Genomic DNA, 19318 nt, shown 5'->3' on the forward strand with positions numbered 1-19318 from the left:
AATGTTATTCTTAATGTCGCGAATTTGGGACTCAAGCAATTCCATTTTCCTCTCTTTACGTGATAATAATAGCTGTATTAATTCAGAACCCTTTTTAACAAAAATCTTTCCATTCAATCATAGATGCCTCATCCAATAGGCCATCATTTGGTGGAATATCCCACCTTAGCCTCCTGGGAACAAGATTAGAGGAGAGATATTGTTTAAAAGAAGCAATGTCCCACCAGGTTTTTACCTTCTTTTCAAAAATGTGATTTAACTTTTTGAAAGAAGAGGTAAGGTCATTGCTTTGTTCTGGTAAAGGAGTATGTGAGAAAACCTCATCCAATTTAATTTCTCGTTTTTCAAGATAATAGAATACATCCATGGTCGCAGCTGAAGTTGTGATAAATTAAATGAACAAATAGAAAACAAGATCAACCAGCGCAAACCAAAATCCCTAAATAAGCAGCTGTGATACTGAGGGTAAATTTATCAAATCCCAAAAAGTGCATCAAAGAAAAAAGCATTACAGCGCATAAATAAAACTAAATAAATATATAGACAAAAAATATGAAATATATAAAAAATATAAAGTCCAATATAAACAAAATGCAGGCAAAATCCAGTAATTCTTCCAGTGATAATAGTGACATAAGGTAAAATGTTGCAGGGTGACTGTGGTGACAAACGTAGACCTCCACCTTCAGTGATACTAGCCGCTCACCTCAATGGATGGACCCCACTGAGCTTGGTAATAAACTGACAAAATGGGACCTTGAGGTTCAAAATAAGAAAAAGAAAAAATATATGAGAGATTCGGATGATTTTAGGAGTGGGAATATATTCAAATGGCAGGCTTCTCCTCGCCCTCCTAATCCATCCGGAACCAACTCTCAAATTTTATCAGCCCCACTCCCTGCTATTTCCAATCCTCATAGTCATCCCTCACCTGCCCCTCCCATGAGAGGGGGTCGGGGAAATAGAGGGAACTCAAAAAGAGGTGGAGGCAGAGGTAGGGGCCCCCAAAATACCCCCAGTAGAGATAATTTTGACCATTCATATTATCAGCAGGATTATGGGTCTTCTCGGGGGTGGGACAATCAACAACATGGCCCATACCCTCATCATAACAATGATGGAAGAAGAGAGTCATCCCATTATGCATATGGGGGACCAGTACCCCTGTCCAATAGGTTTGCTCCATTACAGCAGGGTAACAATGAGGGAGGGGATTTTCAAGGGGCTCAGAGTGGACCGGGGAGAGGCTCGCAGTCCTACCAGCCCAATCCGGGAGAGTGGTGGAAATATCGACCACAAACTCCTCCTCCTCAATTAACAGGCCCACCTCGAAAAAGAAAAGAGAGAGAGGAACTAGAGGGGGTAGGCGATTACAAAAAACAAAGACCCCATTAGGAACAGGGATATACAACTTAAGTAGTGTTGTTCTGAGTGAGAGTGAAGTCCAAGTCCTTGATAAAGGGCTTAAGTTCGCCCCCGTTCAGAACCTGAACAAATTTGACACTTATGTCAATATCCACAAATTCATCAGACATCTCAACATGAAGAAGTATTTTTTGTCCAACTCTAGCAGACCAGCCACTACTACAGGAGGGCACCATTCTAACTTACGCAACAAGTCGACTTTCAATCCTCTCAATGCCGATAACAAGTATCTTGAAGTATTCAAGAATATGTTATTTAATGATCTGGATAAAATGAGAGTTAGAAAGGCTGTTGACCCATTACCCATTAGGCAAGGTATTAAATCCTTAGAAACAAGGAATGATATCATCATCCGCCCTGCGGATAAAGGGGGGGGGTCTGGTGATTTTGGATAAGTGCAAATATTTGGAAGAACTAAATAGGCTATTGGATGACCGTGATACCTATCAGATTCTGTACAAGGACCCTATGTTAACTTATAAGGATGAGCTCCATTGGTTAATAGAGGAAGGAAAAAAGGAGAATGCTCTCAATAAAAAGGAGGCTTCCTATTTGGATCCCCTCTTTTGTAGAACCCCTATCATTTACTGCCTCTCAAAAATCCATAAGGATATTCACAATCCCCCTGGGAGGCCCATAGTAAATGGTATCGACTCCATATCTTCCAGGTTAGGTCAATATATTGACCATTTTCTTCAGCCTCTAGTTTTCAAGACGGAAGCCTTCCTTAAGGATACAAAACATATTATCCAAATTATCGAATCTGTTAGTTGTTCCCCCTCCAGTATACTAATTACAGCTGACGTAGGGTCCCTTTATACTATAATTAGTCATGAGGATGCTCTATCCTCTGTCCAATGGGCCCTATCTGTGTTCTCTGACCTCCCTGATAAACATAAACAGTTTCTGTTAAAGGGCCTTGCCTTCTGTTTGGCCAAGAATTATTTTTGGTTCAATCACCAATTTTTCCTTCAAAAAAGGGGCGTTGCGATGGGCGCTCGCTTTGCTCCCAGTGTGGCCAATCTTTTTATGGCCCACTGGGAGGAAGACGTAATGTTCAAGGATCGCCCCCCGGAGCTGGTGTGCTATAAACGGTACATAGACGACCTTATCATGATCTGGGATGGAGATCAGCTTGGGTTGGACTCCTTTATCCAGAAACTTGACAGCAATACTAAAAATATTCAACTGTCCTGGAATCTTAGTAAAGAAAAAATAGTATTTCTTGACCTTGAGATCTGGAAAGAGAATAAGGGGTTTAGATTATGCAATTACCTTAAACCAACAGACCGTAACTCATACATTCCCCTGGGAAGTTGCCATCATAAGTCTTGGCTTTGTAATATACCCAGGGGACAATATGTTAGACTCAGACGTAATTGCACGCGAGATAGTGATTTAATTTCCCAATCTGCCTTACTTTCATCCAGGTTTGCAGAAAAAGGATATGATACACACACACTGAATAGTGAGGTTGAGAAAGTTTTGGCCATGGATAGAACTTCCCTGATCTCCGATAAGGTTAAAAATATTGGTTCAGAGGTTTTCAATTTCAAAATGGTATTGAACTATAACATCCAGCACAAACAATTTGAGAAACTTGTTTTGAAGAATTCTCAGACAGGATCGAGTGCTGGGTCCCCTGTTGCCACCCCGCCCCTCGTTCATCTACAAAAAAGCTCCATCTTTACGAGATCGCCTAGCCTCAGGTGTGGTGGATCCCCCCATACAATCTGAAATTTCTCAATTCTCAGACAGGATCGAGTGCTGGGTCCCCTGTTGCCACCCCGCCCCTCGTTCATCTACAAAAAAGCTCCATCTTTACGAGATCGCCTAGCCTCAGGTGTGGTGGATCCCCCCATACAATCTGAAAGCAGATTATTTTCCTTTCTCTCAGGATTCTATGCCTGTGGGCGGTGCACAGCCTGCAGACATTCCAAGTGCAATAACAAAAAACGTAAAAGTTTCAAAGCCACCTCCACAGGTAAAGAATATAAGATAGATCAACTCATCACGTGCACCACTATTGGGGTTGTCTATATGTTACAGTGTGAGTGTGGCTTACAATACATTGGCAGAACATCTGGCCCCTTGCATGTTCGTCTTGGGGAACATGTCAACAACATTAAAAAAGGTATAAAAACACACAATGTTTCTAAGCACTTTAAGTTGGTACACAATCAGAACCCCAGGGGTTTGAGCTTCTGGGGTGTAGAGAGAGTTAATAAACATTGGAGGGGGGGCAACTTCCTGCGCCAACTCAGTCGTAGAGAATCCCATTGGATTCACGAGACCAAGGTTTTTGTACCAAGAGGCTTGAACGTCGAGTTTGACGTTAACTGTTTTATTTCTGATCGTTAGTGCCCTTTTTTAATTTTTTAATTTTTGAATTTTTTACTTTTTTCTAATATGTTAATTTTACATGTATTTATAATATGGTATTGGATGACCCAGGAGGATGAGCGGATACGTGGGGATTTTGCCGCCGTTGCTTTGTTTGATTTTTTCAATTTTTTTTTTTTAATTATTTATTTATCCTTACAGTGGTCTCATTATTTTATATATTTTCTATAGCTTTAGAGACAGGACGTTTTGGTATTTCTAACGGAGGCTATTTATTAATAGCCTCACTATTCACCACTTATATGGCTATCCTATGGAGACAGTCACTTCCTGGTTTGAAGTCTCGTTTATGGTCACCATGGTGATTAGTACACAACTCAGTTCATTGGTTGTTTGGGAGGAGCGGACTAGTATTTAAATGGGTGTCATCGCGCTCAGCCGTCGCCGCTGAGGAAGTCCCGCCCACTTTGAGGGACGTAACGCGTACGGCAAGGAGAACGTGCCCTGATCGTGACGTCACCCGCGCTCCGCTCGTCCATCCTCTATGGGACATCCATTCCTTCCATGCTTTTATCCTCCGCACTGGGGTACAGTGCATCTTATTGTGAGTTCTTTCGCTTTTTTATTAAATTGATTTGATTATCATTCAGAGAGCACTAGATTCCTTCCTTATCTTTTACATGTGATCATTGCCTGTCTGTTGGTTACTGAAAGCTGCTGCTGCTGATGCTTTACGGTGCACTCATCTCCTCCTGATTAATTCCTTGGTGAGGGAACTGCTGTGTTTGACCTGACTGATTAACTCAGGGGTCCATCCATTGAGGTGAGCGGTTAGTATCACTGAAGGTGGAGGTCTACGTTTGTCACCACAGTCACCCTGCAACATTTTACCTTATGTCACTATTATCACTGGAAGAATCACTGGATTTTGCCTGCATTTTGTTTATATTGGACTTTATATTTTTAATATATTTCATATTTTTTATACATTTCATATTTTTTGTCTATATATTTATTTAGTTTTATTTATGCGCTGTACTGCTTTTTTCTTTGATGCACTTTTTGGGATTTGATAAATTTACCCTCAGTATCACAGCTGCTTAATTAGGGATTTTGGTTTGCGCTGGTTGATCTTGTTTTCTATTACTTTTGTTTAGACTCCATAGTAAAAGGTTGACTTTAATCTGCACATACACATATAACCCCGCATATACGAAAAAATAATACCGTCTATAGAAAGATTTTGGTCATTTTATTACAATTTATAGGATAACATGATATATATGTTTCAGCTCCTCCACAGATCAACATTACAGACAATGTCATTGTAAAAAATAAAGAGAGTTCCCTACGTAGTGTCATCTCTGGGTTCTACCCGATGGACATCGACATTAAATGGCTCAGAGATGGAGAAACACTGGACAAAGTTATCGTAGAGACCCCTCAGAAAGACCTGGATGGGATGTACAGTGTGAGGAGCTCAGTAACAATAACACCCACCGAGGAGGACAGAGAGCGGACCTTCTCCTGTAGAGTCCAACACAAGTCTCTTACTGCACCTCTCCAGGAAGACTTCCAGCTGGTGTATGGAGGTAATATACTCTAATATTTACAAAGTGCGCATAAAAAGGACAGAACTGAGCAAAAAGGGTATAAAGCCCCTCTGCCATGAAATTAACCAAGTGCCGCCTGCCCACAGTACATCTACTGCGGACTAGCAGCACAGCTAGGCTAGGTGATGTACGCATATGTTTTTTCTGGCCTTTCTTCCAGATTTGGGACTCACATGCGCACCCCCTGCTGACCCATGCTGTAATTGGACACAGCAGGAATTTGTCAGCAGATTTCAGCCAATGATTTTGGCTGAAACCTGCTGATTGGCTGTGGCCAATCACAGCACAGGGTTCTGTGCTTACAAATATACAGAAAATTGTACACAGACAGCGATCTGGCTTTTTCTTCTCCCTAAAATCAAATCTGACTTCAGAGAGAAAAATCAGTCAGATCTGTGAGTAAAAGCAGCACACATTACACTTGTTAGGCACACAGTTAACCCCTTGATTTCCCCTTGACGTTAACCCCTTCCCAGCCAGTTTTATGAGTACAGTGTACAGTATTATCACTGTGTTGGTGTCACTAGCGATGTCAGTGTCAGTTAGTGTCCCTCCAAGCCAGTGTCTGTTAGTGCCAGATTTTCCGCCACATTATCAAAGTCCCACTATAAGTCTCTGATCACCGCCATTACAGTATAGCATTTATAGCTGTGAAAATTCCAGTATTTATACATTAGTTTGTAGATGCTATAACTTTCACGCAAACCAATTAATATACACTTATTGGGATTTTTTTTACCAAAGACATGTAGCAGAATTTATATTGGCCTAAATTTGATTTTATTAGATATGTTTTATAACAGAAAATAGAAAATATTGTTTGGTCTTTTTCCGTTTATGTAACAATAATAAAAAATTAAAAAAAAAAACAGTGGTGCTCAAATACCACCAAAAGAAAGCTCTATTTCTGTGAAAAAATATTTAAATTAAATTTATGTACAGGGTTGCATGACTGAGCAATTGCCAGTTAAATTAATAAATGAAGGTGGTAAAACCTTCTGGAGGTCAAGTGGTTAAAAACCCAAAATCGCGGGGGGGCCTGGCTAGCCGGCGCGGTGTATGGACGCTCACTGAAAGAGCTCCTCTCTGCCAAGGGCCATCAGACATCCAAACAGCGACTTACAACCTAGAAATTTTACCACAACCAAAGCGGTTCAGCTGGGGGAACATCAGGGATGACTTCCAGGAAAGAAAAGAGGATACTTACCCCAACAAGCTGCCAGATTACTTCATGTGGCAGCGGCGGTCTCCTGAGCAAGATGGCGGCGGCAAGCAGGGGAAAGGCACACGAGGCTCTCATACACAGAACGGCGCTGCACAGGGGAGAAGACCAAACAGAGCTTACAACTCACCCACCGCTGAGCAGTACTCCCTGCCTCCTTCAGCCTCATCCAGTCCAGCCAAAAGCAAGCCAAAGTTGGATCACACAGAGGAGGATGATGAAGAGGTAAGCCTGCATTCATCTCAGGATGATACCAGAGAACTACAAGACTCCATAACTGATTTCCCCACCGCTAATACACCAATAATGGACACTACACTTAAAGACATGTTGATATCTCTCAGATCCACATTGCATGCTGACATTCAATCACTAACTAGACAATTTAAATCTGAAATATCTTCAGTGAACAAGAGAATCTCACATGTCGAAACAAAGATGGGTGAATTCGCATGCACTTTTAATGATTTAGTGGATGCCTATAATGATAGAGATGACGACATGATGCAACTGAAACTAAAATTAGCAAATTTAGAAGATAGGTCCAGGAGAAACAACGTTAAAATACGGGGAATACCTGAATCAGTTAAAAATCCTGACCTGAAACCCCACTTTATACAAATGCTGAAATCTGCCCTTCCAGAAGTTCCCCATGATGAACTAGTAGTGGATCGTATCCACAGACTGCCTAAGCCTAAACATGTAGCCGCCCACCTTCCCAGGGACACCATTGTCAGAATACACTTTTATCATGTTAAAGATCAGTTTATGGCAGCCACAAGAAACCGTGATTCCCTTCCAGAGGAGTTCCAAGAACTTTCCTTTTATGCTGACCTCTCAGCCTTCACCATGCAACAGAGGCGTCAACTAGCCTCTATCACGAAGCCACTGAACAATCACCATATCACCTATCGGTGGATATATCCAGCAAAACTCATGATAACAAGAGAAGGAACTACACATGTGATCTCTAACATCAAAGATTTCCTCCGCCTCCTGCGAGATTGGCAAATCATTCTCCCTGAAGCAGACGACCAAGTCAATCATGGCTAGAAAGAAAGAGGTCCACAAACAAGATCTACTTCTAGGCAACCTCTACTGCTATTACATCCCTGATGGCCCCGGGGATTGCCACCTTTCGTTTACCTGTTAAACACCCCACATTTGAGCAGTTATTCCTACCGCACTGATTCTTTTAAGAATCAAGTTTTGTTTGTTGTTGTTAACTATTTCTTTTCTCCAAGAAGTTTCCAAGACTAGGATCCATCCCTGTATATCCCAAGGAATCGCATACTACTCCACCTGAATAGAAACCCCACCTGCAGTAACTCACCTCAGCATATCCGCAACAGCTACCACCTGAGAGTCTCCTAATCCACAAGTTCCACCTTACGGACCACCACACTGCCAGCGTCTGCTCATCGCCTTCAGGACCAGAACCGAACCACTCATCGACCTTAAGGTAACCAACATCTAAATAACTATCAAACCATATAACTAAGACCAACAAAAACCCACACCATGCCGATCAAAATTGTATCTCTTAATGTAAAAGGCCTGAACAGCCCATACAAACGACAAATGGCCTGGAAAGAAGCTAAAAGTCTTCACTGTGATGTGATTTGTTTCCAGGAAACACACATTGCAGCAAACAAATCGCCTAACTTTCAAAATCGCCAGTTCCCGCACATTTTCCAAGCAAATTATACCTAAAAAAAAAGAGGTGTAGCCATAGCTATTAAGGATTCTGTGCAATTCCAAAGTCTAGATATCCATTTGGACAGTTCAGGCAGATTCATCATCTTAGTATGTGAGCTTAACGGCAAAAAATTCACCTTAGTGAACATCTACCTTCCAAACTCCAAACAGCTATCTTTTCTAAAAAAAATATGGAAAAAAGTCTCCTCAATGCAACAAGGTCATACCATCTTGTATGGAGACTTTAATGCTGTCCCCAACAGAGACCTAGATGTGTCCAGCCAGACCAAGCATTCAAGAAACAGATTGACTCTGAATGATTTCATCTCATCTTCCGGTTTGTATGATGTGTGGAGGTGCCAACATTCCTCAGAAAAGGACTTTACTTTTTTTTCCAGCGTTCACCATACATATTCTCGTATAGATTTGTTTTTAGTAGATAAATTTATTCTACAACAGATTACTAAATCTGAACTGCATTGTATTACATGGTCGGACCATGCTCCGATTTCGGTGGACGTGGGGGATCGCTGTGCCGAGACCAGGGCTAACAGATGGCGCAATGACATTTTCACATTATCTCAACCGCAAAAACGAAAATCGAAAAAGCAATTAAAGAATTCTTTGCCATCAACGCCCCCTCGGTCAGCGACCCCTTCACGCTATGGAATGCACATAAAGTTTATGTAAGAGGTCTACTCATACAGATGAGCGCTAGAGCAAAAAGACAAAGATTAGAAAACCTCAATACTATATTAGCTCAAATCCAACAGTTAGAAAACTTAAACAAACAACATACCACACAAAAGATAAGAGAGGCATTGTTTATGTCCAGACAAGAATTGCGAACTCTCCTAATTTCACGCCACAACTACCAACTGAGATCACTTAAAGCTCAAACATATAGATCCGGGAATAAAGCAGGAAAGTCCCTAGCCACACAATTAAAAGAAAAAACTATTAAACAAAAAATTTCCTACCTCATTAACCCTAAATCCAACAAAAAAGTTAACAACCCACAAGAAATAGCCGATGCATTTAGCGATTACTACGAGAAACTATATAACCTTCAAAAAGACCCAGATACTTTCCAGCCCAATGACAAAGCAATTTCAGAATTTTTGGAATCAATACATCTCCCTAAAGTATCTCCAGAAGATCTAGCATACATAAACCAACCATTCACGCTAAAAGAAACAAATGATGCCATTAAACATCTCCCCCGCAACAAAGCCCCAGGCCCAGATGGTTATTCTTCAGAATATTATCAATTATTCTCCCCCATTCTAACCCCCCACTTACTCCATGTTTTTGAAGCTGCAACTATTACAGCAAAATTTCCCCCAGAAATGCTTACAGCCACAATTATAACTCTCCCTAAACCAGGCAAAGAACCCAACCTCCCACAAAATTTTCGGCCGATATCCCTATTAAATGTAGATGTCAAATTGCACGCTAAACTGATAGCTAACAGATTATCACGTATTCTACCCAACTTGATAAACTATGACTAGGTGGGATTTGTAATGGGTCGCCAGACCACAGACGCCACCAGAAGAATGTTAAATCTCCTTCATTTGGTAGAGGAGAACAAAGAGCCTTCTCTGCTTCTGGCCTTAGATGCAGAGAAGGCCTTTGATAGAGTGCATTGGGGGTACCTGTCCAAGGTCATGGATAAGTTTGGTCTGGTCGGCCCATTGCAGAATGCAATAATGGCACTATATTCATCACCCTCAGCATTTGTTTATACTGAAGGCATGTTCTCTAAACCATTTCCCATTACAAATGGAACAAGACAAGGGTGCCCCCTATCCCCCATAATTTTTACCATGCTTATGGAACCATTAGCGGAAAAAATTAGGTCCCATCCCTCCATACAAGGTATCACGTCACAAGAACACCACCACAAAATCTCACTATTTGCAGACGATGTTATTTTAGCCCTATCAAACCCAGACAAATCACTACCCGCAGCACACAAAGTCCTTGCACATTTTAGTAACATATCTTATTATAAAGTTAATGCATCTAAATCCAGCATTTTAGGAATACATATACACAAAAAACTTGAAAACCTCCTCAAACACTCCCTACCATATCCCTGGACGAACGAATCAATCAATTACCTAGGTATTAAGCTCACCTATCCAGTTTCGAAAACATATACCATTAACTATACCCCACTTCTCTCCTCCCTTCAACCAGAATTGTCTAGACTGGGGAAGCACCACTTGACGTGGCTAGGCAGATTAGCAGCGTACAAAATGCTTATCTTACCGAAACTAATATACATATTCAGAGTTCTACCTATACCGGCACCAGCATCATTTTTTAGATCAATGCAAAAACAATTATCTAACTTTGTATGGGCAGGAAAAAGACCAAGATGTTCCCCTGAAATACAAACTAAAAACAAAACGGTGGGAGGCATGGGTTTACCAATCCTGAAAGACTATCACACAGCGGCAGTTCTGGACCAACTTAAAAATTGGTTCTCCGACCCTATTACTAAACCATGGTGCCACTTGGAGATTGCACGACTAAACAAGACTTCACCATTATCATTTTTAATTGCTACTAAAGCACATAAACAGAATAGAAGACCCCTCCCACAAACAATGCAAGCGATACTACAATCTTGGGAAGAAATCAACATTACAGGGAATGTTTTTTACCCCTCAACAATGATACCCATTCCCCTTGACACACTGCAATGGATAATTCCCAATATCAACCTTCGTAACTGGTATAAAGCAAATATACTAAATATAGTGGATGTCATGTGTGGCGATGGACTCCTACCGTTTAGTACAATACAACAGAAATTTAATCTCAATACTTCTGAATTCCTAACATATACCCAGATTTCTTCATATCTTCAGGGGTCTAGGGCCACACATGTATCCATAGTAGAAAAGATATGGACTTTCCTTCAATCCAAAAACCCCAATATAAAAGGAATAAAAATAATCAACAATTATCTTCACTCTAAAGATGTCTTTACAAAAAATAACAAGATTTCCAAATGGGAAAAAGAATTAGGCAAAGAATTCACAGATCTACAATGGAAACAAGCGATTGCTAACAATCGCAAATTCTCCAGATGCGCCAATTATGAGGAACTAACACAAAAATTGATGTTAAGATGGTACTACACACCATATATTTCAGCAAAATTCTCCAAAGACAACTCAAATCTATGCTGGAGAGGATGTGGTCAGATAGGGACCCTAGCACACATGCTGTGGTCTTGCCCGGTAGTCAAAAAATTTTGGTGGAGGGTCTATGATATGCTTTCGAAAATAACTAATAGCACGGTGGTCCCAAACATAGAACAAGCTATTCTAGGATTAAACATGGACCAATACAAACCAGAACTTAGATGTATAGCAACACAAGTCTTGCTGGCAGCAAGAATGGAATTAGTATACAGATGGAAATCTACTGATGTACCTACTATTAATGATATAAAAATAAAAATTAACACTATTATAGAATATGAAAAAATTATGGCTTACAGGGATGGAACCTTTTCAAAGTTTGAATCTAACTGGTCCCCATGGAAACTCCTTCTATCTTCTAATTATTTGTTTTAACTTTTCTTTTTCGTCTCAACATTCCAACTAGCTGTAGCTGGTAAGCTATGCAAAGTAATATATCTCAATGACTCCCGAGTTATACTGATTATTTTTGGAATGTTTACTGATTTACTAATATAATTAAGGGGGGATGTCCCTGTGTGAGCACAGTGTGATCCCATTGGGGTGCCCGGGGGTCTCCCCCACCGTTATACAAGCAAAGTATTTCCCATTACTTCTCCACTACTACTCGTGGACTAGAGTAAATAACATCATCTCACGGTCTCTCTATAGTAATAAAGCTACACTCTTTAAGATACCTTGGAATGGCTACAGACATACTCAATGCTTATAATAAAAATTTGTAATTATTATTTTCAATTGCTTTCTGTACAGTAAGTACGGGATTGTTTCTATATACTCCTGTATGACTGCATTTATCTGTATTTGCACTAAAAATTTTTCAATAAAAACTATTTGAACAAAAAACCCAAAATCGCCCACTCTTTGTCGACTAGATGCCTTTCAGTGCTCAAATTTCCCGTTGGCAATGCTTCCTACTGATCCTCCCCACCATCCAGTTGAAAATTCTATCACTTTAGCTACTTTGTTGGTTACTGAACGATAGGTCTGACACAGCAGAAGGTACACTATATTACCAAAAGTATTGGGACACCTGCCTTTACACGCACATGAACTTTAATGGCATCCCAGTCTTATGCCCCATATACACGGTCGGACATTGATCGAACATTCCGACAACAAAATCCTAGGATTTTTTCCAACAGATGTTGGCTCAAACTTGTCTTGCATACACACGGTCACACAAAGTTGTCGGAAAATCCAATCATTCTGAACGCGGTGACGTAAAACACGCACGTCGGGACTATAAACGGAGCAGTAGCCAATAGCTTTCATCTCTTTATTTATTCTGAGCATGCGTGGCACTTTGTGTACACATGATCGGAAATTCCGACAACGGATTTTGTTGTCGTAAAATTTTAAAGCCTGCTCTCAAACTTTGTGTGTCGGAAAATCCGATGGAAAATGTGTGATGGAGCCTACACACGGTCGGAATTTCCGACAACAAGGTCCTATCACACATTTTCCGTCTGAAAATCCGACCATGTGTACGGGGCATTAGCCTGTAGGGTTCCATATTGGGTTGGCCCACCTTTTGCAGCTATAACAGCTTCAACTGGGTTTATTAGTATGTTTATTTTATTGAGCTCAATGAGTTAAACTAAAAAACGAGGGTTTAATACTACTTTATACATAGTATGCAAAGACAAACCAAAAAGGAAAGCGAAAAAAAAAAAAGTATATATACTGTATATAATTGAATTAACAGTTGAATTTCCAAAGTAAACAAAACAAAAAAAAAGAACTAGATTTAGTAGGTCATAAATGCCCAATAGCACCATAACTAATGCTATGTTGGGGTGGTGTGTGGGGGAAGGGGTTGGTGGGGTGATTCTTGGATAGGGATGAGCCGAACACCCCCCTGTTCAGTTCGCACCAGAACATGCGAACAGGCAAAAAATTTGTTCGAACACGCGAACACCATTAAAGTCTATGGGACATGAACATGAACAATCAAAAGTGCTAATTTTAAAGGCTTATATGCAAGTTATTGTTATAAAAAGTGTTTGGGGACCTGGGTCCTGCCCCAGGGGACATGGATCAATGCAAAAAAAAGTTTTAAAAATGGACGTTTTTTCGGGAGCAGTGATTTTAATAATGCTTACAGTGAAACATTAAAAGTGTAATATTCCTTTAAATTTCATACCTGGGGGGTGTCTATAGTATGCCTGTAAAGGGGCGCATATTTTCCGTGTTTAGAACAGCCTGACAGCAAAATGACATTTCAAAGGAAAAAAAGTCATTTAAAACTACTCACGGCTATTAATGCATTGCCGGTCCGACAATACACATAAAAGTTCATTGATAAAAACGGCATAGGAATTACCCACAGGGGAACCCCAAACCAAAATTTAAAAAAAAAATTCATACCAGACCCTTATCCGAGCACGCAACGTGGCAGACCGCAGGAAAAGAGGGGGGACGAGAGAGCACCCCCCCTCCTTAACTGTACCAGGCCACATACCCTCAACATTGGGAGGGTGCTTTGGGGTAGCCCCCCAAAACACCTTGTCCCCATGTTGATGAGGACAAGGGCCTCATCCCCACAACCCAACCCTGGCCGGTAGTTGTGGGGGTCTTGGGGTGGGGGGCTTATCGGAATCTGGAAGCCCCCTTTAACAAGGGGACCCTCAGATCCCGGCCCTCCCCCCTGTGTGAAATAGTAAGGGTACCCCTACCATTTTACTAAAAAACTGTCAAAAATGTTAAAAATGACAAGAGACAGTTTTTGACAATTACTTTAAATGCTTCTTCTTTCTTCTATCTTCTATCTTCCTTCATCTGCTTCTTCTTCTGGTTCTTCTGGTACTTCTGGTTCTTCCTCTGGTGTTCTCGTCCAGCATCTCCTCCACGGCGTCTTCTTCCCTTCTTCTCCTCGGGCTGCTTCGCATCCATGGCATGGAGGGAGGCTCCCGCTCTTCTCTTCATCTTCTTCTCTTCATCTTCTTCTCTTCATCTTCTTGTCTTCATCTTCTTTTCGGGCCGCTCCGCACCCATGCTGGCATGGAGGGAGGCTCCCGCTGTGTGACGCTTCTCCTCTTCTGACGGTTCTTAAATAACGGGGGGCGGGGCCTCCCGGTGACCCCGCCCCCCTCTGGCGCACGGGGACATGACGGGACTTCCCTGTGGCATTCCCCGTGAGTCATCCCTATTCTTGGATAATAATACAATAAAACACATCATCATCTAGGGCAGTCTTTTTCTTTTACAAAGGGTTTTATTGATAATCATAGCAATTTCACAGTTTAACAGTGTAGATAATGCATCATGAATAAACATAACATAAAGTTTAGCATCTTATAAATAAAATAAGTATGCTAGTAAATCAAAGAAAAACAAAACAATAAGAATATAACAGAGGCTGAAAACAGTTTTGAGAGGGAGGTTAAAGTAGAGCTAGGGGCAGAGATTAGTTAAGAAGGGAGGAGTAAAGAATAGGGGGAAAGGAGAGAAGAGGAAGAAAGAAGGAGGGTGGGTCCTCGCGGTGGGGAGCAAGAGTGCATTAAATCCGAAGAAGGGTGGTATCAAATCTGGTGGGTTTAGTATATTCGACCCATGGCCTCCATACCTTCAGGAACTTATCATGAGTGTCCGAAAGGACAGCAGTCAGCTTTTCATTAACCAATATATCGTCCATGCGATTCTTAACCGCCTCAAAACTTATTGTCTGTGTCTTCCATGCCCTAGTTTGGTTGCAGTAAAGAGATGCAGAGCCAGCTGGCGCTCCGGGCGAAGCAGCTCCGCAATTGGGTTGCAGAGAAGTGCCTCGAACGGATCCTTTGTGAGGTCAGCATGGAGTATGTTTCGGAGGAGGGAGTAAACTCTAATCCATAACCTGCGTACCCTCGGACAGGTCCACCAGATGTGTGACATTGTGCCCTCCTGGGAGCACCCTCGGAAGCACAAAGGAGCGTAGGCTGGGATGAACCAGGCCAGTCTAGCATGTGTGTAGTACCACCTGTAAAGTACCTTATAGGCATTTTCTAAAAAGATGACATTCCTTGAGCATTTGGATATTGCTAAAGTCATGACCTGCCAGTCCTCCGGATCGAGCTGTTTTCCTAGTTCCCTTTCCCATTGAAGGTGACAGAGCCGTGTCAGTGGTTTTTTAGAGGTAATAATAGAGGAATAGATCAGTGATATTAAACCCGAGGTTTGGGGTCTTGCTCTGCAGAAGTTCTCGAAGGGGGTCAAAATATAAGGGGTCAGTTGAGATTTTATAAGCCCCTGGAGAAAGTGACGAATCTGTAGGTAGCTGTAGTGTTCGCGTAATGGGATATCGTGAGAGGAGCGTAGAGCCTCAAATGATATTATTCTGGTGGGGGTGAAAAAAGAGTGAATATCCGTGAATCCGTTTGTCTTCCACCAGGAGAACTGCTGGGGATTTTCGCAGCCTGGTGGGAACAATGGGCACTGGAGAAGTTGAAGTAGGGGTAGATGAGGAGAAATCAGGCCGGCCGGATACTTTACCGAGTCCCACATGCAAAGGGAATGGGCCAGACATGGCCCCGTCACGAGAGGGTGATGTGTGGGAAGGAGCCAGGGCAATGAGGAGATGGGTGTTGGGTGTGAATCCACTAGGTCCATAGTGGCCCATAGCGGCATTTGGTGTTGTGCATGGAGTTGGGATAACGGGACTATGTTTGCAGCTATATAGTAGGTTTGTAGGTTAATGACTGAAAGTCCACCATTGATTCTGTGGGCATATAGTATTTGCTTATTGATCCTGGGGCGGGTAGAACCCCAGATAAATTTCAGGATTTTGCGCTAATGTATTCGTAGGATATGCGGCGGGATCGGGACCGGTAGGACTCTAAAGAAGTAGAGTAATTTCGGGAGGAATTTCATCCGAATTGTCACGATCCTGCCGAACCAGGATAATGGGAGATGAGTCCAGGAGGACAACATGTCCGTCAGCTTCTTAAGTATAGGAGGAAAGTTTGCCTTATAGAGTCCCGCGTAGGTTGGGGTGAGCTGGATCCCCAGGTAGGGTAATGAGATCAGCCATTGGAACGTGAAGGTGTTTTTTAAGGTTATCAAGTCTGAGGACCGAAGATTGATTGACATGGCTTTTGATTTGGTGGGGTTAACGGACAAGCCAGAAAGGGAGGCAAAAGAGTCTAGTAAAGAGAACAGGTTAGGTAGGGTGATTCTAGGGTTTGTTAGGGTTAGGAGAATATCATCTGCGAACAGTGATATCTTATGGGGTGTCCCTGCTATCTCAACACCAGTTATGTCCGGGTGGGATCGGATCGCCTCTGCCAACGGTTCCATGGTCAAAATAAATAGGAGTGGGGAGAGTGGGCAGCCTTGCCAAGTCCCCCTCCTGATGGAAAATGGAACTGATTCGAAACCATAGTATTTGACCTTAGCCTGGGGGGAATCATATAGTGCCATTACCCATTGCAAGAATGACGATCCGAAGCCATAGTGGCTGAGTACCTTCGTCAGGTAAGGCCAGGACAAAGTGTCAAAGGCCTTGATCATGTCAAGAGACAGTAACATAGTTGCTATAGACCGGCTATGGGCTGTGTGCTGAAGTTGTATTATACGTCTAATAGCGTCTCCTGCTTGTCTCCCCGGAACGAACCCCACCTGGTCCTTTTTGACCAGGCATGGTAGGAAGGAGTTTAAACGATTGGCTAGGATCTTGGTCAGTATTTTAATGTCTACATTAATAAGTGAGATGGGCCTAAAATTGGTCCAAGACGTGTGGTCACTGTCGGGTTTTGGAATCATAACAATATTGGCGGTTAAAAGGTTAGGGGTGAGTGCATCGCCATCTTTTACTGCATTGAACATAGTTGTTAAATGGGGGGCTAAGACGTCTGCTAACTTCCTATAGTAAATTGCCATGAAGCCATCCGGGCCTGGACGTTTGCCTACTTTTAGTTCTTTTATACCCTGTAATACTTCCGTTAACTGAATATCTCGATCCATTAATGATGCGTGTGTGTCGGACAGCTTGTGCAATGTCAGTCCTGTCAGGAAGGATGTCAGGTCTTGAGTAGGAGGCTGAGTGGGGGCCTTGTAGAGGGTGGTGAGGCGGTACCTAAATTCTTCCAGCACTTTCAACGGGTTACCTGTGAGGACTAGGGATGAGCCGAACACCCCCCTGTTCGGTTCGCACCAGAACATGCGAACAGGAAAAAAGTTCGCTCGAACACGCGAACACCGTTAAAGTCTATGGGACACGAACATGAATAATCAAAAGTGCTAATTTTAAAGGCTAATATGCAAGTTATTGTCATAAAAAGTGTTTGGGGACCTGGGTCCTGCCCCAGGGGACATGGATCAATGCAAAAAAAGTTTTAAAAACGGCCGTTTTTTCAGGAGCAGTGATTTTAATAATGCTTAAAGTCAAACAATAAAAGTGTAATATCCCTTTAAATTTCGTACCTGGGGGGTGTCTATAGTATGCCTGTAAAGGGGCGCATGTTTCCTGTGTTTAGAACAGTCTGACAGCAAAATGACATTTTGAAGGAAAAAACTCATTTAAAACTACCCGCGGCTATTGCATTGCCGACAATACACATAGAAGTTTATTGATAAAAACGGCATGGGAATTCCCCAAAGGGGAACCCCGAACCAAAAAAAAAATGACGTGGGAGTCCTCCTAAATTCCATACCAGGCCCTTCAGGTCTGGTATGGATATTAAGGGGAACCCCGGCCAAAATTTTAAAAAAAAATGACGTGGGGTTCCCCCTAAATTCCATACCAGACCCTTCTGGTCTGGTATGGATTTTAAGGGGAACCCCGCGCCAAAAAAAAAAAAAAAAAAACGGTGTGGGGTCCCCCCAAAAATCCATACCAGACCCTTATCCGAGCACGCAACCTGGCAGGCCGCAGGAAAAGAGGGGGGGACGAGAGTGCGCCCCCCCTCCTGAATTGTACCAGGCCACATGCCCTCAACATTGGGAGGGTGCTTTGGGGTAGCCCCCCAAAACACCTTGTCCCCATGTTGATGAGGACAAGGGCCTCATCCCCACAACCCTGGCCGGTGGTTGTGGGGGTCTGCGGGCGGGGGGCTTATCAGAATCTGGAAGCCCCCTTTAACAAGGGGACCCCCAGATCCCAGCCCCCCCCCTGTGTGAAATGGTAAGGGGGTACTTACCCCTACCATTTCACTAAAAAACTGTCAAAAATTTTAAAAATGACAAGAGACAGTTTTTGACAATTCCTTTATTTAAATGCTTCTTCTTTCTTCTATCTTCCTTCATCTTCTGGTTCTTCTGGTTCTTCTGGCTCTTCTGGTTCTTCCTCCGGCGTTCTCGTCCAGCATCTCCTCCGCGGCGTCTTCTATCTTCTTCTCCTCGGGCCGCTCCGCACCCATGGCATGGGGGGGAGGCTCCTGCTCTTCTCTTCTTCTCTTCTTCTCTTCTTTTCTTCTTCATTTTCTTCTCCGGGCCGCTCCGCAACCCATGCTGGCATGGAGGGAGGCTCCCGCTGTGTGACGGCGCTCCTCGTCTGACAGTTCTTAAATAACGGGGGGCGGGGCCACGCGGTGACCCCGCCCCCCTCTGACGCACGGTGACTTGACGGGACTTCCCTGTGACGCCGGAGGAAGCACCAGAAGAGCCAGAAGAACCAGAAGAACCAGAAGATGAAGGAAGATAGAAGAAAGAAGAAGCATTTAAATAAAGGAATTGTCAAAAACTGTCTCTTGTCATTTTTAACATTTTTGACAGTTTTTTAGTGAAATGGTAGGGGTAAGTACCCCCTTACCATTTCACACAGGGGGGGGGCGGGATCTGGGGGTCCCCTTGTTAAAGGGGGCTTCCAGATTCCGATAAGC

General features: G+C 42.6%; 1 protein-coding gene across 2 annotated transcripts in view; it reads left to right on the plus strand.

The window, feature by feature from the left end:
- LOC141148597 (uncharacterized) overlaps positions 1-19318 on the plus strand; it is a 406627-nt gene that overhangs the window by 51307 nt on the left and 336002 nt on the right. For both annotated transcript variants that reach the window (XM_073636195.1, XM_073636194.1), the window contains exon 3: positions 5061-5360. In XM_073636195.1, the coding sequence (XP_073492296.1) occupies positions 5061-5360 (300 nt within the window). The remainder of the gene's footprint in view (positions 1-5060; positions 5361-19318) is intronic.

The sequence above is a fragment of the Aquarana catesbeiana genome, linkage group LG06, assembly GCF_042186555.1.
Source record: "Aquarana catesbeiana isolate 2022-GZ linkage group LG06, ASM4218655v1, whole genome shotgun sequence".
Taxonomy (NCBI): Eukaryota; Metazoa; Chordata; class Amphibia; order Anura; family Ranidae; genus Aquarana; species Aquarana catesbeiana.